Source organism: Taeniopygia guttata, chromosome 12, assembly GCF_048771995.1.
Source record: "Taeniopygia guttata chromosome 12, bTaeGut7.mat, whole genome shotgun sequence".
Classification (NCBI taxonomy): Eukaryota; Metazoa; Chordata; class Aves; order Passeriformes; family Estrildidae; genus Taeniopygia; species Taeniopygia guttata.
The window spans coordinates 18089587-18115274 of record NC_133037.1 but is presented as its reverse complement, the minus strand read 5'-3'; the positions used below and the strand labels follow the sequence as shown (position 1 = coordinate 18115274).

At 41.6% G+C, this 25688-nt stretch overlaps 1 protein-coding gene across 2 annotated transcripts in view; it reads right to left on the bottom strand.

The window, feature by feature from the left end:
- Positions 1-341: 341 nt before the first annotated feature.
- SLC6A1 (solute carrier family 6 member 1) overlaps positions 342-25688 on the bottom strand; it is a 62561-nt gene continuing 37214 nt past the window's right edge. For both annotated transcript variants that reach the window (XM_032750656.3, XM_004186240.5), the window contains exons 2-15: positions 20412-20816; positions 19001-19132; positions 17605-17705; positions 16115-16224; positions 15870-16002; positions 14449-14583; positions 14232-14335; positions 13689-13813; positions 11079-11191; positions 8646-8777; positions 7583-7685; positions 6211-6311; positions 4630-4797; positions 342-2734 (exon numbers count right to left, since the gene is read on the bottom strand). In XM_032750656.3, coding sequence (XP_032606547.1) covers positions 2630-2734; positions 4630-4797; positions 6211-6311; positions 7583-7685; positions 8646-8777; positions 11079-11191; positions 13689-13813; positions 14232-14335; positions 14449-14583; positions 15870-16002; positions 16115-16224; positions 17605-17705; positions 19001-19132; positions 20412-20646 — 1797 coding nt within the window. In that variant the 5' untranslated portion in view covers positions 20647-20816 and the 3' untranslated portion in view covers positions 342-2629. The remainder of the gene's footprint in view (positions 2735-4629; positions 4798-6210; positions 6312-7582; positions 7686-8645; positions 8778-11078; positions 11192-13688; positions 13814-14231; positions 14336-14448; positions 14584-15869; positions 16003-16114; positions 16225-17604; positions 17706-19000; positions 19133-20411; positions 20817-25688) is intronic.

The window sequence follows — 25688 nt, the reverse complement described above, 5'->3', positions numbered from 1 at the left end:
GGAAGGTGCTGTAGCTCACAGTGGGAGTGCACCCAAGGAGCCGTCCAAAACATTCCAAAATCCGTTGTTTTTCTTCTCGCGGAGCTCGCTCTGCCATCTTCCCGCAGGAGAATTAGAGCAGCAGGATGCCAGGAAGGGCTATTAGCTGTCACCTCTTAAGCTCCCTGTGTAATGTATGCACATACTAATTACATCGTAGGAATAGCATGGATTAATTATGCACATCACAAATGGGATACAGCGTTTTGGTATTTAAAGGATATTTTTATATAAATGACACATTTGGAACTTGAAAATAGCACAGATTGGGTTTGTCCAATGAAAGACCGCAAAATTCTGAATTTAATGTATAATATAACCTTTATTCTTTTTCCTCTAAACTCTTGGAAACTTACATAACAATCGTGCTTTAATTATGACACCGTTTATAGACATTTAAAATGCATCTTAATTTATAAATATTTTACATTTGGTCCATAGAACAGGTTGCAATTTACTAAATAATACTGTACTCTTTTAAACAGGCTCTGTATATATTTTTGAATATGTATATATTACATATATATTTTTATATAGAGATAGATTTGCTTGGTGTTGGATATTTCCTTATTGCAAAAAGCATATATGATCATACAATAATCTTTCTTTTTCAGGGCAAGTACTACAAAAAAGATACAGCTATTCACACTTTACACACAGTAGTTCTACAACACTAGTTTGTGCTATGTGATAACGTTTGTACAGCTTTTTGCTAAAGAGCAGGTCTGTCAAACATCTGTCATAATTGTTTACAATCAAACATTAAATACTGCATTTTTCTTAGAACAACATGGGACTCGGTTACATTAAACAATAAAGAGAAAGTTGGAGTTTTTATCCTTAGTCTAATGAGATCCACAAGTATGATGTGTCACGTGTGATGTCTGTGTAGGATGTAGTGGTTCCTCTAAATCTCAAAGACTTACAGGACGTTTGCATCTCAGCTATGGCCATTTAGGATGGAGCTTAGATCTCGTAGTATTTTACATTTGACCTAGGTATGAAACAGTTTAGAATCTACCCAACATACTCTGAGAGTTTAGGATGTAGTTTGAAATACAAGTGTATTATACATATATATTATTTCTACATAATGTGCTTGACATTCTGAGAATAATACCTTATTGCAAGAACATGTTTGTCACCTTCAGACGAGAACAACGAAAAACCCAACATTCACAGGTAACATTTTTTTTTTTTTTTTCCACGTAGTAGTTCTACATAAATTGTGCTATCTAACATTGTACGGTGCACAAAAAAGTTTGCTGAAAAGCATGTTTTCATTGCACATTTCTGTCACAGTCATTTACAATCAAACATCACTCTCCCAAAAAAAAAAACCTCCGTGCCTGTCTTATAGCTGCCAAACGAGAAATGCCAACCAGGGCTCCCGCTGCATTCCCCACCCAGGGAAAACTTCCAGGGGCTGGCCGGGCTCTCTGACCGTGTGGCAAACGCAGGACGGAGCCCAGAGCAGGATTGCATCGGGATCAAAGAGCTCTCCCTCGTGCCCTCAGCACCACCCAGCCCCTGGAAATGGAAATCCCACTGCTCTCAAAGTGCTGACCATGTGGAGTTTGGGATTCGGAGCTGGGAAAATTCTCTAGCAGGTTCAATCGAGCCCAAAATTGGAACTTACTTCTTTAAGCCGTTGTTTTGGTTTCTATTTTGGTGGCAATGCAGTAATAGTGGAGTGACAACAGCATGATAAAAGCTCAGGGAGTCTGAGCTTGAATGGCATATACTTTGTATTTTACTCCTGGGAATCTTTGAGAGCTCTTGGCTATTACTTTGCTAAAAAAGTTAAAAGTCATCTTGATGCCTCTAACACTGATTCATAGATATCTTGTTTTTATAAGAAACAATATGTGTACTTCTAAAGAAATTTATGACCTTGTTTGAAAGTCACCCTGAAAGGCTGAGCACAGCCAGTGTGTTTGGCCTGGGCTGCTATGCCACAAACAACTCAATTTTTGCACTAGGAATGTTTATAAAGGCTGTGCCTGCTGTTAATTGAAGGAAGAGTCTCTTCCTCCCTCAAATGGCCTCAGCTGGAACAAATTTTAAGGGCAGACTTTAGCACTGGAAATCACTTGTTTACAAAATACTCCATTCTCTTTGTACAAAACAACTCCAAACTTAATTTTACTCCTGCAAAGTCAGAAATAACAGTCTTGGGATTCAGCGGTAAGAAATAGTAATCAACTACTAAAAATCAGCAGCACAAAACTTCAAATAGTCGTGCTAAAAGGTAGATTAAAAAGGTCTTGGCACATCAATTTACAAATTCCAAGGTATGCAACTATCATTGTGAAAGGATAAAAACATTAACAGTCTGTGGATTGCTGGAGAACACAAAAACACTGTCAAACATCTGAGCTCGCGACGGCTGGATCGAACCCATGGTGATTCCCTCGGAGTGGAGATGACCTTGTTGCTTTTTTTCCTTTTTTTTTTATTAATATGTATTTTTTTTTTTTTTTTGCCACTAGAGGTAGGTAATTATATTCTCAGATGTGAATTTGTGGTCATATTCAACCATATTTTTTGTTTTTCTGGAGGAGGAGTGGTACTTGGACAAGAGAGGAGTTTAGATGTAGGCTTCTTTGTTGGCAGAGTTGCTCTGTTGGGCCTGGTCTGGCCCATTCTCAGGGTGGGTGATGTCTTCACTTGGCTGAATCATCACTTGGATGCGCTGTTCAAAGGACAACAGTAAATATGAGGCAGCCAAAAAACTCTTCCTGACCTTATTCTTTTTTTTCTTTTTTTTTTTCCTAAATATTTAAAGGCAGTTCTCTGCAACTGCCTATCCTCCCAGGGACCAGCAGTGAGCCACTTCCACTAAATCGAATTCCAGCTCTGTCCTGAACGTGACAGGACGAGCTGAAAACCCTGTGCCAAATGCTGGGTGCCAACAAGGAGCTCTCCTGGGGAAAAGCAGTGAGGAGAGGCTCTGCCGTGAGCCCAGGGTCCAGCACATGGCTGCAGTGGGCAGTGGGCAGCAGCGCTGGGCACCAGAGTGATGGGCATCTCCCCAGGAGAGCTGAGAGCTCCTCCAAGGACAAACCAGGTGAAACACACTTGTGTTTTAGAGTGTTTTGTTCCTATTCTGTCTTTCCTTGTCCTTTTGTCCTCTCTGTTCCTTCAGCTCCTCTGCCCAGCTCAAGTTCGTATCTCAAAAGAAATCCCAGTTTGGCACCTCAGAGCCTCTCGCTGGTGCAGGCTCCTCCCATCACTTAATAGTAATTTGTCAGCGCTTTCAAAAATGAGCCCTCAATCCACAACAAGGCTGAGATGAGGAACTTTAACCATGGTCTCACACTACCCTGCCCAAACAGCAGCTGTATTTTAGGGCAAGAGTTCTCCTTTTGCACCTAAAATTTTCCATAAGACCAAGGGAAATTTATTCAAAATGTAGGAGCTAAGAAAAGGTGGGGGGAACCAAAAAAAATCAAAACCCAGATTTTTCTTCTGCAGATTTCTTTGAAGCCTGAGTCCTTCAAAATTTGCTGAAGACAAATATTTGGATCAAGATCTGAGCATTTCATAAGCATCACTAGTCAATTCTGCTTAAGATCATCCAGCCCTTTGCAAAGATGGCTCTGTCAGCTGATTTTAGAATATTCCAGAAGCTCTGACAAATTCCTTTTGACAGTCTTTGGTTCCCACAATCACAGAGTGTTTCAGTGCTTGGGCTGGTAAACTGGCTGTGATCTACAGGAGGATCTGGAGAGGGAAAACTGAGGAACCACCAAGATTGAACAAAAGAGGTTGGTGATTGTAGGTGGCTCCTGAACAGTGTGTGAGGCAATAATGTGGTCAATATTTCCCACCCCTTTAGCAGTACATCTCTGAGGACCTCAAAACCGACTGAAATGGAAACTGACTGAAATAAAGACTGACTGAAATAAAAACTGACTGAAAAAACCCCTGACTGGTTTCCATGAAAGGTGTTACCTCCTTTACAAAACAGGATGAGCAGTCAGGGAGAGGATGAAAATGAGAAAAAAAATCCCTTAATATTCTTCCCCAAGTGACTGCTCACAGAAATCCCTTCGAGAAAGGCTGGAGGGAAGTGCTCCCAAGGTATTCCATGTCCTCCCTCCCAGCTGCAGCAGAGCAGGGCAGGTGTGACTCAGAGCAGGTGAAATGCAGGAGCTCAAGCCTTGGGGACAGCAGGGAGATGCAGAGCAGGGTGACTGAGCAGACTCATGCAATCCCAAAGTTCTGTAGCTCAGTCCCTGATTTTGATTCCAGCTCCCCAGAGCATCCCCTGCCGTGATCCACGGCCGCGTGTCTCGCGTTAATCAGGACAAATTTCCATATTTTGCAAACCTCTCCTCTGTTTTCTAGGTGTGAGGAGCTGGAATGCCAAGTGTCTGCAGCTGCCAGAGCAAAGACCCTGTGGAATGTGGGGAATTGTGTTCAGCAACAGATGGCTCAGACACTCTCTTGTCTTTTGGTTGGCGCTTTTATGGGGGTTTTTTTTGGCTCAAAGCAAATTATCTGAGGGGCAAATAGATGACAGGAAAGAAATGCCCAGCAATCTTTGATTGCACAGGTGCCAAGGGGGTCAGGACAGGCACTTACCTGTTTTAGGGAGCCTTTCAGGGTTAGGAACATGTATGCCATGTAGCCAGGTATCAGCACCATAGAGGACAAGGCCATGAACCAGCCGACCCCCTGGCCCCATTTTGGGAACACGTAACTCCCCATGGTCAGCGGGGTCATCTGCACAGCACTGAAGATGAACACTCCCTGCAAAAGCAGAAGGGAGGGTTTGGGGTGAGATTCCCACAGTGTTCTGCCTTCAAGAGTTTTTCTGGAGCTTCCCAAAACGCCTCTTACCAAAATGAATGTTTCACCTTACTGCTGTATTTTCACGTATAAACCTGCACCTCAGATAATCCAGGTGTGCTGCTGGTACCAGTAAATTCCTTGGATAAGCTGCACAGAGCCAGAGGGAAAGGGGCTGTTGGGGAAAATAGAGATCCTGGGAATACCTGTGGACATGTGCATGGTGCCATTGAGCAGCAGCTCACAGGTTGCTTTTGGGATGTTCTCAAAGGATGCCCTGCAGCCACGGTATCCCATAGGCTATTCCCAGGAAAAACTCCTGTCCTGGCCTCTCTCAAATGTCTAAACCAGCCAGGAAAACCTGCTAAAGTGAATCAGGAGAGAGGAAGGCTCGTTCTGATCCCAGGCTGAGGCCTTGTGCAGGACAGATTCCCAGAGGAGGACACAGAGGCAGATTTTTGTCCCTGCTCTGAGCTGGGCTGGGCAGCACGTTCTGCTGAGGACTTGACAAATCTGGCCAGTTTGACAATGTTTGGCACCTTCCTCCTGTGCCACTAAGATAAAACGTATTTCTTATGCCTTCCTGAATGCTTGTGTTTTACAAAAATGAAATCTGCCTTGATCTGGGAAGGGATGAGTTGAGGAACCTTCAATGCTAACACTTTTAGTGCTCCTCATTTGCTTTTCTCTGTTTAAATGCTGGGTCATGGGTAACAGTGGCTGCTTGATTAGTTTGTTACATTGCATCTGGTTCAGTGTATGTGCAGTACTTTTACATTTCTTTTCTCACTACTTCACAAGGTACTGAATGGGATTAACTGGGTAAAGTCTAGAATCAGGAAAAGGCTGTCCTGTGGTTTCCAGTGCAGATTCCTTGCAGAGTTTGCTAGAAACCCCACAGAAATGTAGTACAAAATGATTAATATATGCCACAGAATCCCATGAGGGAAAAACACGATTTTAGAACCCTGCTCTGTCACCAGAAGTGCTCATGGAGGAATTCAGTTTATAGAATGGTGGCAATTTTTGTGTATGTGGGAAATTTAGAGTTTAGATTGCTAAATTCTATTTTAGAACACCAAAAAACAAAAGGAAAAAAAATCAAAATTTGTCCCTACAGTTTTCTAACTCTGCCAATCAACCTCTTGAGCATTTCCAGGGGTCTAATAAAAATCTTGGCTTCTCTTTTTGGGGCACAATCTTCCTGGAATGACACTGCTCTTTGCTTATTGCCTTCAATGAATTGTTCAAATCCTTAAAAAAGGAGTGAGGGCAGAACTAATATGAACCTGTGGGGGTGGAAAGGACAAGGCTGAAGCACCCAGGCCACTCACTCACATCCTTTCAACCAGAGAATAAAAGTTTGTTCCTTACTGCCACAATGATAGGAGTGAAAAAGGACCAGCAGAGTTTCCACCAGATGCAGGGTCTGTATCCCACCATCTCTTGGATGTTGTCATAAAATCTATTAACACCTGGATATAGAAATAAGAAACAGCACAGAAACATATCAGGTAGTGGAGTTGATGGGAAGCTCAGTGGTTCTGAGAGACATTGTCATAAATTATGATTATATTTGGAAGCTCTACAAAGATCTCAGGATAACTTTTCTTCTGTCTGGATGACAAAAAAAGTGTGCAAGCTCAAGAGCACCAAAAATCACCTGTTCTCACTCTTCCACATCATAATTAATTAGAGACCAGCAAGCTTATTCCCATGCCAAATGAGGAAGTTGCACATGGGAAGGTCAGATGCAAGAAACACCCTTGATTGATTTCAACTCTAGCTTATATTAGAATGAGAAATTTAGGGTATTTTACAATTATACCCTCCCTCCCCAACCCATCCCAGCATTAACCAGCTTTGTTGCAGTGCACACCAGGCATGGGCAGAAGTGGAGCTGAAATCAGAGGGGCACTCCTGCTGCTGCTGCTCTGCACCAGCCTCCCAAAGCTGTGTCTGTCACAAATTCTTGGCTTTGATTTCTTCATGGTCAGAGCCTGGAACTGATAATTCCAAGGTGTGGTTCAAGCCCTGTATGGACCATCCACTTAAGCTCCTTGTGGGGTCCCTTCCAGCTCAGAACATTCTGTGATTTCTGGGAGAATTTTGGTGTATTTTTCCATTTGCTGGGTTCACCAGCAGTGCCTCTTGCCTATTAAGTGCTGTTCTATCCTCTCAGGCCCACTGAAATCCAGCAGGAAGGCTCCTGGAGCAGCTGGAGTGCCTCAGTGATGATGGGAGCAGCTCCTCAGAGGAGCTGACACAGCTCTGAGGTCAAAAATGCTCTGTGACAATATCCCACAGATCCATTAATCTTTAGAGCCAGAGACTGTGGGTCCAGGCTTCTGGATATTTCAAGGTGATTATTCCCTAACTGACCAAGGAGCCTGGCTCACTGCAGGACTCTTCAGTGAGAGAACTTCTGGAAAAATGAAATATTACAAATCCCAAGAGCGCTGAGGCAATATGTACCCAACACCTGTGAAGATCCAGGCTTCCCAAAGGAGTGGGACGGGAAAAGAGATGGAATGTCACCCTCTTAATGTTCCTGAAACACTTTGTGGCTCCCAGCCCTCTAGGTAGGGTGTTTAAAGGCAGCAGCACCTTCCACAAGCCGACTTTGAATTACATCCACAGAAACCAAGGCCACTTTCAGTTCCACCCCAGCACGTGCACAGATCAGAGGATGAATTATCCTCAGGGCGTGTAACGCTTACAGGAAAAATACAAACAGGCTGTTTACCATAGCACCAGGATATCGAGATGCACTCAAAGAATACGAGGAACAAGAGACTCATTCCACTGGCAGAGTAGTAGTCAAAAAGCTTAAACACATAGATTCCACCCTGAAATGGAAAAGAAAGTATGAAAAATAGAACAAGGCCTCCAGCTTCAAAATGTAAAATACAAACTAACTGTGGTGGGTAGGTTAGAGCCTACTAGAGTAAATTAAACATGTTAAATTTTTTTAAGGCTTGAGGTCAATCCTGACAAAATTAAGATCACTGCTGTTAAAACTGAGGTTTCATTTAACTTTTTGCTTTTTATTTGATAATTTAATAATAATTAAATCATTAATAATTTCCCTCAAACAGTTTGCAAAGTCAGCATCTCCAGCTGCCACTTTTTGGACTGTAAGAGTGTGGGGATGTGCATTTCACTGTCCTTGAGCCCTGCAGGGGACAGCCAGGTTATGCCTTTTTGGGCTACCTAAAACCAGAGGCCAGACAGAATTAAGGGAATAAAATCAGTTCTATTTATTGAAGGGCCTTCAGGTACATTTTGGGCAGATGAACCCCCCGAAAAATGGACCACGGGTCAGGGGTTTTTATACTTTTATAAGTTTGGGCCATTTGCATTTTGGGTTAATTTTCCAATTCCGGCTGCAGGTACTGAAGTCACTGACCCCAGGTTTGCTCCCCCAAGTCCCTTTTGTTCCCATCCCTGGGGCTGAGGCAGTGAGGTGTCCTTGAGTGCCAGGCCTGGAGAGGAATTGTTGGGAAAGCTGCAGCTGGCACTGCCTGTGGGGTTTGGAGTTACACACTAAAGAACTGCAGAGGTACAAATAGATAGAAAATACAAAAGCTAAATATATAAAAGCAAAAAATCCTAATATTAAAAAAATAAAATACAAATAAAAAGATCAAAGCTAAAATCTTAAGGCACCACAGGACGTTCTATGCCAAAACCACCAAGACCCTGGTGAGCGCCAATCGCTGACAATCCAGTGGCTGGCAGAACTCCTGGCTGGACTGGGGAAGGGAGAATGCTGCTGCTGGGCAGAGCAGACCCCAGGGCAGCAGTACCTGAGTGATGTTGGACAGCCCTATCACGTAGGACACGATGCACACCACGGCGATGAAGAGCTCGCGGCGGTTGCGCAGCAGCTTGGGGAACTCGTCCACCAGGGCAGTGATGAACCCTTCCACGGTGCAGAACTGCGGAAAAGGGGACACAAAACACAGTCCAGAGCCCAGCTGGACACAAACCACAGCCCAGAGCCCAGCATGGAGTTTTGGGGGAGCAGTTTGACCCTTCCCTGGCCTAAGGCTGCAGCTGTCCTGCGAGAAGTGAAAATTCGCTTGACGGCAGTGGAAGCTCTGCTCCTGAATATCCTTGTTTCTGTCGAAAGAGATCTGTGCAAAAAGATTTCCAGCTCGAGTAACACTCAAAATCCTAAGCTATGAATTGTTGCTTTCACTCTGTGAACAGGAACGGCTCTTTTATTGTAATAAAAATGATAAACCTACAGTTGAGGGCTTTGATCCCTCAATTCTACAAAATAAACTTATTTTTTTATGTGATTTACTCCCATGCAAAAAAGCCAGCACACAGAGAAAGTCTAACCATGGTGCTTCATGCAGAAGGTTAAAGATTCTCATATGACTGTCATATGTAATAAATCAAATATTCTTTTTATTCCCAGAAAACATTTCTGATGAGGCTGTGTCCTCCAAATGGAAATCATGGCCACACTCCAGAATCCTTCTGTGTGTATATATTCAGAAAAATGCTATCATTATGGTGGGTGAAATATGAAAACCAGAAGGTAAGTAAAGTTTTATTAATTTTCAGCGGAGCAAGTAGAATTCAACCAATGGTTACAGCTCCTGTAAATTACAGTGGATGAAATGTTTCAGTGACAGACAGAAAATGCAGAGAGCATGACAGCCTGTAGATACATATTCCTTTTAATAATATTAGACCACCTTCCTCAGCTGTTAGTTGCCTAGAGACAAGTGCTTTCAAGAATATTTTTGACCCAATTTTTCACAGCACTTTCCCCCCAGATTGAGCAGTGAGTTTTAATGTCAAGCCTGAAGCTCACTGAAAAACAAAGAAATAGAAAGTGTAAATTTTCAACTTTCTTTCATTTCCCAGGATAAAATGCCTTCTTTGTCTTTTTGTGTTTTCAGGCTGAAGTCAGCTTGGATTTATAGAAAATGATGGATTTTCTCTCCTGAAAGACTGGTACAGTGCTAAGCCAGTAAATCCCATATTCCTTAATGTGCTGGGAGAGCTGTGCTAGGGACTGGGAGGTGCTGGTTTGCCAACTGTAGCTGACTGCAAGTAAATTAACCCATCTGCCTAGAATTGGGCTCATAAAAATGATCCAAGAGTGCAGCAGCCGGGGAGGACTTCCCTGATCCAGTCCTCCAAGTATCCCTTGAAAAATAAGGCAGGGTGCTCTCCTGAGTGCTGCCAGTGGGGTTGTTCCCTGTATTAAAATTTAGCACCAATTAACAGAAGCTTTTGTTGGACATTGTTATTTCTAAAGAGTTTTCTCTCATGCTGTGTGCTTTTTTATTTGTGTCATAATCAATGTTTCTAATGATTCCATGTGTTAATTATTTAATAGTTTAATCTAGACAGAGAATATCTTGGATTTGCAAACCCCAGGGTTGAGCCTCCTCCTTCATTTCCAGTTGTCAGATATCACCCAGAGCTTAAGTACAGCCTTAACCAATAAATTTGTGACCCTTTCCCTTGGGAAGTATTTTCAGAACATATCAAAACTCAGAATATCCTCAGTAATGATGCCATTGCCCACTGAATTAACTCCAAATCTTAAAATTAAATGTATGCTATGTCTTTTCGCTCCACTGGTGAGTTCTGGAGCCACCCTTAAGAAATACCTGTGGCATCCAAATCTTCTAAAACATATCCCAGTGTCTCCTAACAGCTGAACATTGCACAGGGATTTTTAACATTGGGATTTAACAGGGAGTATTTAAAAGGTAAGCTCCTTTTTGCCTGCAGAATAAATTTTCTGCCCATTTTTTCATGTGTTTCCAACGGTTCATGAAAGAGCAAAAGTGTTCAAGTATCAGTTTTTTTACTCAGTCTTTCCTCAGTGCCTCCTATTCTTTATTTGATTATTCCAGGGACCATCCTTCCCCAGTTCCAGCTGGCAGCGGAGAGCCCTGTTGTGTTATTGTGTCTGACCAAAATGGGAAAGCAGCAGCTGACACTGTGTGGAATTTAGAGTTATACACTGAAGAACTGCAGGATTACAAATATATGAAAAATACAAAAGCTAAATATATAAAAGCAAAAAATCCTAATATAAAAATAAATAATCCTAATATAAATAAAATATCCTAAATTATTAAATAAATACTAAATTATAAAATAAATAATCCTAATAGAAATAAATAAAATATAAATAAACATATCAAACCCGGTTCCACCCAGTGGCAGAAAATCTGTATTTTTATTTGTTTTTACCCCAGTTTTACCTGACTGTCAATGCCCAGCATGAGCAGCATGGAGAAGAAGAGTATTGCCCACAAAGGGGAGATGGGCAACTGTGTCACTGCCTCTGGGTAAGCCAGAAATGCCAGTCCAGGGCCTGGGGGAGAAACAGGAGAGAGAACATCAGTGGGGAGGGCTGGGGATGGGATCTCTGCTCCTGCTGGACTCAGTTTGGGAGGCTCTGGACACAGCACCTGAGCAGGGATCTCACAGAATCCCAGAATGATGAGGTTGGAAGAGACCTCTAAGATCATCAAGTCCAACCCAGCCCCAACACCTCAATAGACTATAGCACCAATGCCAAGTCCAGTCTTTTTTTAAACATATCCAGAGATGGTGATTCCACCACCTCTCCGGGAAGACAATTCCAGTACTTTGTTATTCTTTCAGTGAATTTTTTTTTCCTAATATCCAACCTAAACCTTCCCTGACATAGCTGAGGCTGTGTCCTCTTGTTCTGTCAGTGCTACCCGGTGGAAGAAACCAACCCCTACCTGTCTGCAACCTCCCTTCAGTGAGTTGTGGAGAGCAATAAGGTCACCCCTGAGTCTCCTTTTCTCCAGGCTGAGCACCCCCAGCTCCCTCAGTCCTTCCTCACAGGGTTTGTGCTCCCAGCCCCTCTCCAGCCTCGGTGCCTCCTCTGGATGTGCTCGAGCATCTCAACGTCCTTCCCAAACTGAGGGCCCAGAACTGGACACAGCACACGAGGTGTGGCCTCCCCAGTGCTGAGTGCAAGGGGAGAATGACCTCCCTGCTCCTGCTGCCACACCATTTCAGCTGGTCAGTGCTCCCTGGCCACCAGGGCACTGCAAGAACCTGGTTTTGAAAATGAACCAGCCACAAAACCCCCTAGAGCCAGCCAAGCAGAACACTGAATTAATTCAGCAGCCCCTGAGAGACCCCTGGCACAGCCAAGGCAGGAATGCCATCCTTGCCTGGGGTTACACCTTCAGGCACTGCTCAGCTCTCTCTCCCCTCAAGCACTTTTTGACAGCTGCAATCTCCTCCTTTGCACCATTCAGAAGAGGGTCAGACACAGCTCAGAAATGGAGAAGACACTTTCCAGCATTTCCAGTATTCCCATTTGTTGTTCCATTCCATTCACTCTCTCTAAATACACATTTTAATAAGCTCGGCATTTGTGGGCAACCAAACTTTTACATTTTTCTTCTTGCTAACTGCAGATGAAGGGCAGAGAGTTGGAAGGGGAATATAAATTCCTACTTAAGAGAAGTTTTTTGTTCTCGTGGCATAGCTGGATGTCAGGGTCAGAGGGAAACCCAGTAAATTTAACAAACATAGAAATAAAGCTCATGTGCTTCACCTAAGGAGTGTCTCTGATTTTTCAGTTCCCATCAAAAGTCTGTCAGTAGCAAGTGCTTGGTCACAGCCCCCAAACCAGTGGAGCAGGGTGGCATCAACACCTGGATTGCCAAAGTCTAATGAGGATTTGGAAGCAATTAATTGCTAACAAGAGCAGATATGACCGGAAAGCAGTTCAGAAAGCATTCCAAATAGCAGTGATAAAAGCAAAATAAACTTCAGATAAATATGTTAATTTTACTCTGTTTTGCATTCCATAGAAATGCAGCTACGCCTTTTAATAATATCATTTGTTTTATAAGGCTGTATAAAAGATGGCAGAACAACCTCTCATGATGGTAAAATCTGGCACCAGCCTCTGAGCTTACTAGGAGAAATACAAACCATAATTAAAGGGTCAAATTTTCAAATATCCTTTGCAATTAGTGGTCACAGGCATCTTTCAGAGGTCTGTTATCAAATGTACTTAATATGATGTAAAATATTGTGGTGTTTGCAGGTGTATCCTTTATATAACTCCTTCTGTATCAAAGACATAAATCCAAAAAGCTTATTTCACACACCACTGCCTTTCCAGAGCAGCTTTTAATAACAGTGCCTGCCATCATCATTTTACACCTAATCTCTTTGTATGTGTAATTTATTGGAGATTATTTTCAGGGCTTAAATTCTCTCCTTTTCTAACCAGGGAGATATTTCAGTGGGTTGTGTTTGCTAATACAGTCATCCAAAGATTTTGTCCACCAGTGCGTTCCAGCCAAGCTTTGAGTTATGAGATCCCTCCCTGTGGCCAGAAGTGCTAAGTGAGTATCTGGTGCACCAGCTGGGTCAGGGCAGCCATCTGCTCTGCTGCTTTCAGCTTTTTCAGCTGGAAGACAGACAAGAAACTGCAAGGAAGAAGAGAATCCTCCCCTGGACAGCTCCACAGCTCCCTGCTCTAAATAAAATGTCTTTCATGATACAGAGTCACATGAGATAGGTGTAGGTCTGAGCAGGGGAGAAATGGAGCTGCCTCAAAGGGCTTGACCTGAAGAAATGGGAAAAGGAATTAAAACCCAACTGAACTGGGAAATGTCAACCTAAAATCACCCCATAATGACCAGCATTCCTCCTGCTCTGCCTGGAGTGGGTTGAGACAACACTTTTCCTTCTGCCTTTCCTTCCGGGGGACTGAGGGGACAAGGAGCTGGGGAGGGATTTTGAGCAGTTGCAGGAACAACCTACGAGCAAAAAAACCTGATGCACAGCTTAGAGGAAAAGATTTCAGATACCTGATGCTGCAACATCTGCAATTGGCCTCTTTGTGACATTGGCCATGAATCCCACAATGGAGAAGATGACAAAGCCAGCAAACATGCTTGTGCATGAGTTTATGCAGCACACTATGATGGAGTCCCTGAAAAAAAGGAAAGGGGCTTTAAGCAGCAGGGAAAACAAATGTTCACCCTTTTTCAGGGTTTTTTTGGGTTTGTTTTGGGTTTTTCTGTGGGTTTTTTTGGTTTTGGTTTGGGTTTTTTTTGGGTTTTTGGTTTGTTTGTTTGGTTGGCTGGTTTTTTTTTTTTTTTTTTTGGTCCCATGGAAAGATTTCAATGATTTAGGATTTCACGATTTAGGATTTCCCAGTTTGGAGTCTGTTCCATGCTGGGGAATTTTCTCCCATTGGTGTAGAGGCAGTTACACATCTCACCCCCAGCCAGATAGAACAGTTAATATTCAACACTAAACTTTATTTCAATTATCTGTACACAGAGACAGAACTCAGCTCCAGCTGAGACAGGCAAGTGCCACTGCAATATGTGCAGTCATCTGCTTACCTGTAAACATTATTGTGGAAAGGGTTGTAACTTCCAAGGGCAATCAGTGAACCAAGACCCAAACCATAGGAGAAGAAAATCTGCGTGGCAGCATCCAGCCAAACCTGATTGCAGGAAACAATTTTTTAAAAAATCTGTTTCTGCACTTGAGGAGCAGGTCATATGAAAGGGGAACAGTGAGGAGTGAAACTTTGGTTTACCAGCATGGAATATTTACCTCAGAGTCTGAAAGCTTACTGAAGTTGGGAGTTATATAGAATAAAATGCCTTCCTTTGCTCCAGGCAGTGTTACACCACGGAAGAACAAGATAAGCAGCATAACATAGGGATAAGTAGCAGAGAAATATACCACCTGATGTGAAGAAACAGGACAGTGTAAGTGTGCAAGGAAGAATGATCAAAAAAATATTTGCTCCCTGAAAATACTCTAGCAGCAACTGAGGATGGCTCTTAAAATTGAGGCATTTTTCAATGACAAGGCTTGAGAAGTGCCTACAGCAAAATTCCCTAAACTCCAACTCTAAAGGCAGGGGGCTGTTGCCTATTTTTTTGAAAAGAGAACAGCGTGGACTAGGATATTTTCACACTTTTTTTTTTTTTTTTTTTTTTTTTTTTTTTTTTTTTTTGGTATTTAACACAAGGAAGTCCCAAAAGCACAAGGATTATGGCACCAGGATCCTGCTAATAAAACATCTGGCAGTTCATTTTCCCCACTCTCTCCTCCTCTATATTACAGGCTCCTACTTTCTTGCCTTTTCAGAGGTCCTATAAGAAACCCTTGCTGAAGTCATACTCAGCCCTATTTTGCCCTCTTTTTGCCCTCTTTGTACTTTGGAGATGGGAAGAAGAAAATGGTTTGCCTTGAGCTCAGCTCAGCCCTGTCCAACACGCAGCTCGAGGTGGGTCACAGTTATAACCTCTTGTCAAAAACCAGCAATTCCTTCCCTCAGCATGAAGAAATCCCAGTCCTCTGCACCAGACCTGAGGTCTTCTAACCCAACACAAAACTCCATTGCTGTGGCTTTTCATTTCCCTAGGATGTCTTCTGACAGGGAAAGGCATGAGCCAACATCAGATGTTGCTGCCCTTTCATTCAGGAAGGTCTCTCAATAATATAATTTCTTTTAATTGATTAATAAATCCTAATTTCCACTCACAGCCAGGCAGACCCCAAGAAGCACAGGGTGAAATCCTGTGAAAGGACCTCAAATGTTTCTCACTCACATGAGAGAAAGTGGAAGCAGCTCTTCCCAACACTTCCTTACATATCCAGGTCCAGCAATAAATGCACAATTCTTGCTGGAACCAAACCACTCCATCCTCACTCTATGGCTATCCAAACCAGCTGGAATATTTACCTCAGAAAGAAGCAGGAATATTTTTAGGTGATTTTATACCTAGCCAAGCCAAGAGGCCTGGAAGTGAAGCATCTAAGGTTGTGGTCTGACCTAGCTACAGAGGAGCCAGCTCTTCCTAAAACATGGGGCTGTATCAATCCAAGAAAACACAAATTAAACATTTAACAGAGCTCTGACAGCCAAACTGCCCCCAGCGCCTCTTACCTCAAGAATTTTCAGAATATTTCAGCAAAATGGGCATTTTTAATTGAAATGTATTTACAGTACTTTTTGATCTTACCTTTCCAGTCCAGCCTACCCCCTTCCAGATACAAAAGTACACCAGAATCCAGGCAATTGCCAGGGTGATTGCCAGTGGCCATCGGATTTGCCCGGGCTTTTCCAAGCCGTCGGTCATTTGGTGCATGTTGCGTCTGGAACGAGCCAACACAACATTTGGCAAAGAATTCAGAAGGTGAAATAGGAAGGATAACAAGGTGGTGCATGGACATGCATGGGAAGGAGAGAGGAAAATGCTGAGCTTACTCCCAGAACTCCACCACGGCACTCGTCATGTTGGTGGTGTTTGCTAAGGTGTAGTTGGAGAAGCAGCGGTCGGTGTTCCAGGGGTTCTCACAGTGTTTCCAAGGAAGGGTCTGGAGAAGGGACAGCACCAAAAAACCTGAAGTTAAACACTTCTTAAGCAAGAATTACTTCAAGTATCTCTTTCTTTGCTAGAACTAAAGCACCTGGAGCTCTGCAGACATTGATCTCCCCAGGGTGAAAGCTATTTCAGTTCCTATCAGTTGTGGGAGGCAGGTGTGGAAATATTCCCTATTTTCTTTAACATAGCAGCCCAAACACTCTGGATTCAATACACTCACCATGAGAGTACATTGAAACAGCAGAAAGGAGCTCCTGGAGGTCCTGGTACCTCTTGTTGCACAGGAGATAATAAAATTGGGATGGTTATTGATCAGAGAGTTTAATTTTCCCCTCAGGTCAGGGGACAATTGGAGAAAGGTAAAAATTCTATTTGTTATGTGCATGTTCTGCATGTGTCTATCCCATCTTTCAGAAGTTCTGAGGAGCAGAGCCTGTTTCTCATGGTACCCGTTAGAATGAGCCTCATTTACATGTAATTTATGGATCCTCCTGATGGCAATTGTTGGACAATCCTCTCACAGAACTGCTGTATCAGGGCACCATGTGTTTTATAGACACAGAGAAGAGGCTTCTGGGGAATTAGATGTCAATATTCATTTAACATGGGCCACAAGAAACACTTCCAGACCCTGTCTGACCTTTCTCATTAATAACAATTCTGAGGACAACAAAGCAGAAGTGGTCTTGTCACTCCCAGACAGTAATTAATGCAAATTTGGTCAAGGCAAAATTCTTTAAAGCCAAGAACAAGCAAGCATGAGCAAAATTTATAGAAGAGACAATTGAACAATGATGCATTAATTATATACAACTTATGTAAGAATGCTTCCTCAGATGGCCAAACCCCACAAATCAGACAAGACTTACTCAGCTGATGAATCACCCTTGAGGGGGAAAAAAGGCAGCTAAAAATAAAGTAAACAGGAAAGAAAACAAAGCAAAAATAATAACAATGAATGGAAGTTCGGAGCTAATCAAATCACAGACCTTCCATTCCATGGAGGTTACTTTAATAAACCCCTCCATCATTAAGCCACATTGCAATGATACTCATGAGTTCCCAAAGAGCATGCAGTTGTGTGGCTGCTACTGAAGAAACAAAATAATTAGCTGTACACTAGAATTTTTCTTGGGGGAGTGACTGACCAATAAGCTCAGTTTTCTGCTCTAAATTTCTTGTGGAGAAAAAAAATTAAAAGGGATTTTTTACAAAATGGCTTTTTTTCAGTAAGAATGGATTATCCTACAGATTTCTGTGTGTACTGTGTTAACCTCACACATCTACACTGAGGCAGATTAGTGATGTATCCATATTTTACTTGGCTTTACATCCAAGAAACAATTCCCCATCCCCTCTCAGACACACTTACAGTGGTGAAGGAATTATACAGGTAGTATATGGCCCATGAAATAATCACAATGTAGTAAATATTCAGCCAAAAGGACAGGACTGCAGCAGCCAGTCCTACACCTGTAAGGAAAACAAGGAGAAAATAAACCAAGGGAACTTCCAATTGGAGACCTGCAGTTTGGGACAAGCACATCACAAGAAGCAGCCACCACTTGGGAAATGTTGTAGGAGTGAGAATTTCAGAAGTGCCATTACACAAAGGTCATCATTTGGGTGATGGCTCAGCCATCCATGAACTCCCTGCCAGCATTCAGCTCTCTGTGGTGCTGCTGTGAGTTCCCTGGCATGTTTTACTGCCAGGAAAAGGAGCTCAATCAGCTCATTCTCTGGAACAGCAGCCCCACGGGAGCTCGTGGCAGATGCACACACACTGAGAATGTGTTCCAAGGCACTCAGGACACATCAGAGTGCCTGGTGCTCAGTGCATTGGCACCTCAGACTAAAGACATGCCAGGGTTCCACCATGAGGGTGTCTTCTCTCCACATGGACACTCCAGGACAGCTGCTCCATGACCCTGAGCAGGAGGAAGTGCTCACAATGATAATGCAAAGCAAGGTTGATCCAGCCCCTAAAACAGCAGCAACTCAAGCAAAACCACTTCTCTGTGACAGACAATTCCATCTCCCTGTGTTTTCCCAATGCTAAATCTCCCAGAGCAAAATCTAATCTCAACAAACTTGCAGCTCCCCCTGTGCTAATTCTCAGTTCTACTGTGGGAGGTAATTTATAGCACCACGTGCAACTCTGCTGGGCCAGAACTCAGCTCAAGAGCTCAGAAGTGTCAAAGGATTTGGGATTAGAAGGGTGAAAATCATTGTTTGAGAGGTTTGTGGGTCTGTGCAGAATTGAGATTAAAACCCTGAGGTTCTGGCAATCAAACCTCAAACTCATAGTGTGGAGTGAGTTTTTGTTAAGGAATTCAGCATGAAATTGCCAGAAGTTTCTGGCTTTCGAATTTCAGCTAAAAAAAACAGGTGATGCAAATCTCTGTTAGCTCAGAAAAATTTACCAAAGTTTACCAATTGCTGTGAACCTGCCCAGACAACTGCTGGTGGATATGCTATTTTTAACAGTCTTTACACATTTCTACAGAAAACCCCAAGAGTTTTTGAAGTTCAAAAATAAGTTTGTTGCAATTCTAATTCCTGAATGTTGCTATTTCTAATGGAGAATAAAACATATAGCCCAGCATGTTTCAAAATCATCAATTACACCTCATAAAATCAGTGTCTTCTCTAGGAGAATTATGGTTTAAATATAAATGAAAGGCACTAAGAAACATCCTTGCCCTGGCACATTGTGAACCTTCTGCAATTTGGAAACAAATGAGAGAGGATTGGAGCCCATGCCATACCTTTGAACATCGGAGCAAGCTTCCACACTCCAAGGCCTCCTATAGATGTATACTGACCCAGGGAGCACTCCAAAAGGAACAGTGGCACTCCAGCAAAAATTAAAGTAAGGAAATAGGGAATCAGGAATGCACCTAAAAAGAAATTTTTTAAAAGCCTCTTACAGTGGGGAAAAACACAAGCGAGTTTCCAGTTTCCATCCCCGTTATGTATGAAAAGAAATCCACAGGGTTTTTTTTCCTCAGATGTAACTTTTCAAAAATGCTAGTGGAAATCACATGTGCACTTCTGAACCAGCACCTCCAAATAAAGGAAAAAACAGAACTCCCCATCGTTTAAATGTTTTCTGTTGAAGTAAAAATCTGAAATCCAGAAGTCTGTGGGCTTTGCTGCTTTCACCTCTCACAGAGAGTACAAAGGCTTTAACCAGCCCTGGCTGCTTCCCAGCCTTTTATGGGGAGCTCAGAGTCAGCTACAAACCCCATGAAATCCTCTCAAAACTCAGCCCAGAAGAAAGGGATCTGCAGGGTTGGGTGGAGGGCAACGTGCTTGAGTTCTGCTCTGATAGTTTATGGTATTTTAAGTGTCACTGGCAGCTAGGAGTTAAAATAAACTTCAGGGCAGAGCTCAAAGCAGAGCTCCACACTCCAAAATGGCTCTGAACCTCCTGGAAAAGTGGAAAGCAATAAAACCCCATAAAACAAGCCAAGCCAACAACAAAACCCCAAAAACCCAAAACAAAAACCAAGCAATCAAGCAAACAAGCCCACAAAAAATCCAACAAAAAAACCCCAGCCCCCCCCAAACAACATCAAACAACCAAAAAACTAAAAAACCAAAACCAAAACAACAAAAAAAATCCCAAAACCTTAAAACAAAACAAAAAACCAAACCAACGCAACAACAAAAGCTCAAAAACCCAAAACAAAACCTCCCAAAAAATGCCCCTAAACCTCCACAGCAAACAAACAATAAAATGAAAAAGCCAAACCAAAATAACAACAAAAACCAAAAATTCCAAAACAGAACAAAAACCAAAAAACCCCAAAAGACCCCAAAGCAAGCAATCAAATGAAAAACCAAAACCCCAAACCAAAACAACAATAACATAACCGAAAGACCAAAAAGAAAACAAAAACCTCAAAAAAAATCCCCAAAAACACCACAGCAAACAAGCAAAAAGCCAAAAAAAACCCCACCCCCAGCCCTGCCCAATAAACCAAACCAAACCAACCAGCCAACCAAAAAACAAATCCAACCAAAAAACCCTTGAAAATATCCTGCCACCGCCCAAAAACTAACAAAAAATCTCCAATCAAAACCAACTATTTGTACGAAAAATCTCTCCGAACCAGGTTTTGATTTGTTGGTAATTTGATGGTGACTCCTACCACGCAGACACGGCCAACGTACCTCCACCGTTCTTGCCGCACAGGTACGGAAATCTCCACACATTCCCTAAGCCAATGGCATAACCTACACAGGACATAAGAAAGTCAAATTTCCCTTTCCAAGTGTCTCGGTCTGGAAGGTCCGTCTTCTTCTTCTGCACTTTTACTACCAAGGTTTTGGGCTTGTCGTTGGTGATGGAGGCATCGACCTCGGTGGAGATCTGTCCGTCCGCCACTTTGGTGCCGTTGGTGGCCATGTCTCTGGGCTTGGCTGGCGAGGCTCTGGCGGCGGCCGGGCGGGAGATGTCAGCACCGGTCCACGTGGACAGCAGCTTTGCGGCTCGTGGCGATCCACCCGGGAGCGACGGCGTGCGCGGGACCGGCCCGCCGAGCCGGGACGCGGGGCCTCAACGCGCTCCGGAGCCACCTGCACGACACGGGGACATCAGCCGGCCAGCCACGGCCCCGTGGAGCACCGGGCTCTGCTCTAGGGGCTGCTTCGGGACTCGGCAGGGAGCAGGGGACATGTCCTACAAAACAAACCCTAGGGTCCACCGGTTGTAACTTTTCCCTATGGATGGCCTCTGAGTCTACAGAAAAAAGGACGAAAAAAGACCTGCAAGGAATAGCAGTCACCACCTTTAATAGTGGGTTAATACTGAGTTTACAATCTTAAACAATCTCCAAGACCCATTTTCTATAGTCTTTCTTATAGATCTCCTATGAGTCTACAGAAAAAAGAATTTAAAAAAAACCTGCAAGGAATAGCAGTCACCACCTTTAATAGTGGGTTAATGCTGAGTTTAGAATCTTAAACAATCTCCAAGACCCATTTATTACATTCTTTCTTATAGATCTCTTATGATTCTACAGAAAAAAGAATTTTAAAAAAACCTGCAAGGAATAGCAGTCACCACCTTTAATACTGGGTTAATACTGAGTTTAGAATCTTCATGACTAATCCAGAACAATCTCCAAGACCCATTTATTATATTCTTTCCTATAGATCGCTTATGTATCTACAGAAAAAACTAATTAAAAAAAAAAGCAAACCAAGGAATAGCGGTCGCCACATTTAATACTGGGTTAATACTGAGTTTAGAATCTTCCTGATTAATCCCAAACAATCTCCAAGACTCATTTACTATATTCTTTCCTATAGATTGCCTATAAATCTACAGAAAAAAGTATTAAAAAAAAACCCACAAGGAATAGCAGTCGCCACATTTAATAGTGGGTTAATACTGAATTTAGAATCTTCACAGCTAATCCAAAACAATCTTCAAGACCCATTTATTATATTCTTTCCTATAGTGCTCCTATGAGTCTACAGAAAAAAGAATTTTAAAAAACCCCACAAGGAATAGTAGTCACCACCTTTAATAGTGGGTTAATACTGAGTTTACAATCTTAAACAATCTCCAAGACCCATTTTCTATGGTCTTTCTTATAGATCTCCTATGAGTCTACAGAAAAAAGAATTTAAAAAAAAACCTGCAAGGAATAGCAGTCACCACCTTTAATATTGGGTTAATACTGAGTTTAGAATCTTCACGACTAATCCAGAACAATCTCCAAGACCCATTTATTATATTCTTTCCTATAGATCGCTTATGTATCTACAGAAAAAACTAATTTAAAAAAAAAGCAAACCAAGGAATAGCTGTCGCCACATTTAATACTGGGTTAATACTGAGTTTAGAATCTTCCTGATTAATCCCAAACAATCTCCAAGACTCATTTACTATATTCTTTCCTATAGATCTCCTATAAATCTACAGAAAAAAAGTATTGAAAAAAACCCCACAAGGAATAGCACTCGCCACATTTAATAGTGGGTTAATACTGAATTTAGAATCTTCACAGCTAATCAAAACAATCTCCAAAACCCATTTATTATATTCTTTCCTATAGATCTCCTATGAGTCTACAGAAAAAAGAATTTTAAAAAACCCGACAAGGAATAGTAGTCACCACCTTTAATATTGGGTTAATACTGAGTTTAGAATCTTAAACAATCTCCAAGACCCATTTATTACATTCTTTCTTATAGATCTCTTATGATTCTACAGAAAAAACTAATATAAAAAAAACCCCTGAACCAAAAAAAACAACAAAAAAAAACAAACCAAGGAATAGCAGTCACCATCTTTAATAGTGGGTTAATACTGAGTTTAGAATATTCCTGATTATTCCAAAACAATCTCCGAGACCCATTTACTATATTCTTTCCTATAGATCTCCTATGAATCTACAGAAAAAAAAGAATTAAAAAAAACCCCAAAACCACAAGGAATAGCAGTTGCCACCTTAAATAGTGGTTAACAGTAAATTTTAAAAGTTCACTGTTAATCCAAAACAATCTCCAATACCCATGGATTTTATTTCGTCCCTATAGATCTTCTATGAGTCTACAGAAAAAAGAATTACAAAACCCAAACCCCAAGGAATAGTAGTTGCCCCCTTTAATAGTGGATTAATAGTGAATTTAGAACATTCACAATTAATCCAAAATGACATCTGAGACCCATTGATTATATTTTGTCCCTATAGATCACTTACAAGTCTACAGAAAAAAGAATTAAAGAAACCCTCTAAGAAACAGCACTTGCCACCTTTAATAGCAGATTAATACAGAATTTAGAACGTTCACAACTAATCCAAAACAATTGCTGAGACCCACTGATTATATTTCATCCATATAGAGTACTTAAAAGTCTATAGAAAGAATTAAAAAAAAAAAAAGTCAATGCATAGCAGTTGCCACCATTAATAGTGGATTTAGAGAGTTCACTATTAATACAAAACAATCTCCAAGATCCACTTATTACACTTTGTCCCTACAATCTCTTATGAGTTTACAGAAAGAATTAAAAAATAAATCAAGAAACAGCAGTTGCCACCCTTAATAGTGGATTAATAATGTGTTTAAACAATCTCCAAGACCTACTGATTATAATTTTTTCTATAGATCTGCTATGAATCTACCGAACGAATTAAAAAAAGTAATCAAGGAATAGCAGCTGAGTGTTCACTATTAACCAAAACAATCTCCAAGACCCATTTATTATATTTTTTCTATAGATCTCCTATGAGTCTACAGAGAAAATAATTAAAAAAAAAATCTAGAAATAGCAGTTGCCAGATTTTATAGTGGATTAATACTGAGTTTAGAACATTTACTATTAATCCAAAACAATCTCCAAGACCCACTTCTTATATTTGTCCCTATGAATTTCTTATGTGTATACAGAAAGAATTTTAAAAAAATTAAGAAGTATCACTTGCCACCTTTAATGGTAAATTAAACACTAAGTTTTAAAAGTTCACTATTAATCCAAAACAATCTCCAAGGTGCACTGATTAAATTTTGTCCCTATAGATCACTTACAGGTCTACAGAAAGAATGTAATAACAATTTCAACTAATAGCAGTTGCCATCTTTAATAGTGGATTAATACAAAATTTAGAATGCTCACTATTAACCAAAACAATCTCCAAGACCCATTTATTACAATTTTTCCTATAGGTCTCTTACAAGTCTGCAGAAAGAATTTAAAAACAATTTCAACTAAAAGCAGTTGCCATTTTTAATAATGGGTTACTAGTGAATTTAGAAAGTTCAGTATTAATCCAGAACAATCTCCAAGACCACTTATTATCAATTTTCCCTATAGATCTCTTATGAGTCTACACAAAAAAAGAATTCAAGAAATACCAACCAAGTAGTAGAAGTTACCACCTTTAATAGTGGATTAATTCTAAATTTAGAATATTGGCTATTAACCAAAACAATCTCTCTGATTATATTTTGTCCCTACAGATCTCTTAGGAATTTACAGAAAGAATTAAAAAAAGTAAATTAAGAAACAGCACTTGCCACCATTAATAGTGGATTCATAGTGAATTTAGAAAGTTCTGAAATGCTCCCAAAGGAATTAAATAATAAACCAGATCAATCAACGGGACTTAATCCTGGGTAAGGATGTCAAGTTTTACATGTGGTTATAATTAGCTGTTAATGTAAGACAAATGTTTCACAAAACAAAAATTATCAGCACAGTGAGATGACAGCCTGCAATGGTCACTGCTCATTTCTGTTTCCAGCCATTTGTGGACCTTTTAAAACACCATTGCTGTTGCTAGGTGCACTTTCCAAATCTAAATAAAACAATAATCAAGGAAGCAAATATGGATTATGAAAAATGACCTGGGATATTTTAAGCAACTTTGAAGTGCTTGTGGCTCCTGCAAACTTCCACAGCTCTGCTTCAGCTGGAAAAAGACATTGAAATGATGTTTTTTGTGTCTTCTGTGACCCATCCACAATCAATTTATTGTCTGTTTTCTCTTGATAACTCCTAATTGTCAGCCCAGTGCTCAAAGCAGGGGTTGCAGCTCATGAAACCCTGGCCAGGGTGAAGAAGCTGCACCTTGTGTTGGAAACACTGGGCACGAGGTCAGGCAGAGATCAACAATAATTGCATTTACAGATTTTTGGAAGGTAGGATTGAGCTTATTAGCTGAAAGTTATGGTAAAAAAAACCCAATAAAAATATGTAAAGGCTGTGTTTTTCTTTGAATTGTCATTTCTGATCACTGCATGATTATAAAGTAACGTGCAACTATTAAAAGGAAGTTTTTGGTTGGAAGCTGTAGAAAACCAGCTGTGGTTGGGGTGAGGAGAGAACAAGGATGGTGCTTGTAACCTTCCTTCCTTCCTGTCCCACTTGAGGGTGGGACTCAGAGAGGGAAAATCCACCTCTGCCTGCATCCTCACAAGTCCTGTGTGCAGCTATCTCCCTTTTTAAAACCCACTTTTCCACATCCCACACCTGTCCAGCCTCCTGTACCAAACCCCACCGCTCCCAGCTGGGCTCAGCATTCCAGGAAATGCATTTCAGAGAAAATAGGGATCATCCTGGTGGCCAAAGGGGAGAGCAGGGGCCATGCGTGGGTGGCTGCAGCCAGCTGCAGGGTGCAGCCCCAGATGTGCAGTTTGGCAGCTCCATCTGCTGCTCAACAGCCAGAACTGAATTGTGGCTCTTGGCCAACACAGGATGAAAAAACCCACCAGGGTGTCCTGGGACTTCACAAACTGTCCTGCACTCGATTAGATTTGCTGTTGCTGCAATTTGTGTTTGGGTTGGGCTTTGTCATCACAGAGTTTCCAAGTATTGGAAGAGGCTGAATGTGTTGAGGATGAGTGGAAAAATCCCCAAACCAACATAAAATCCTCCTCCAATAACCCAACACTGCATGGAGAGATCTACATGTATGTACATCTCTTGTCTGGTTC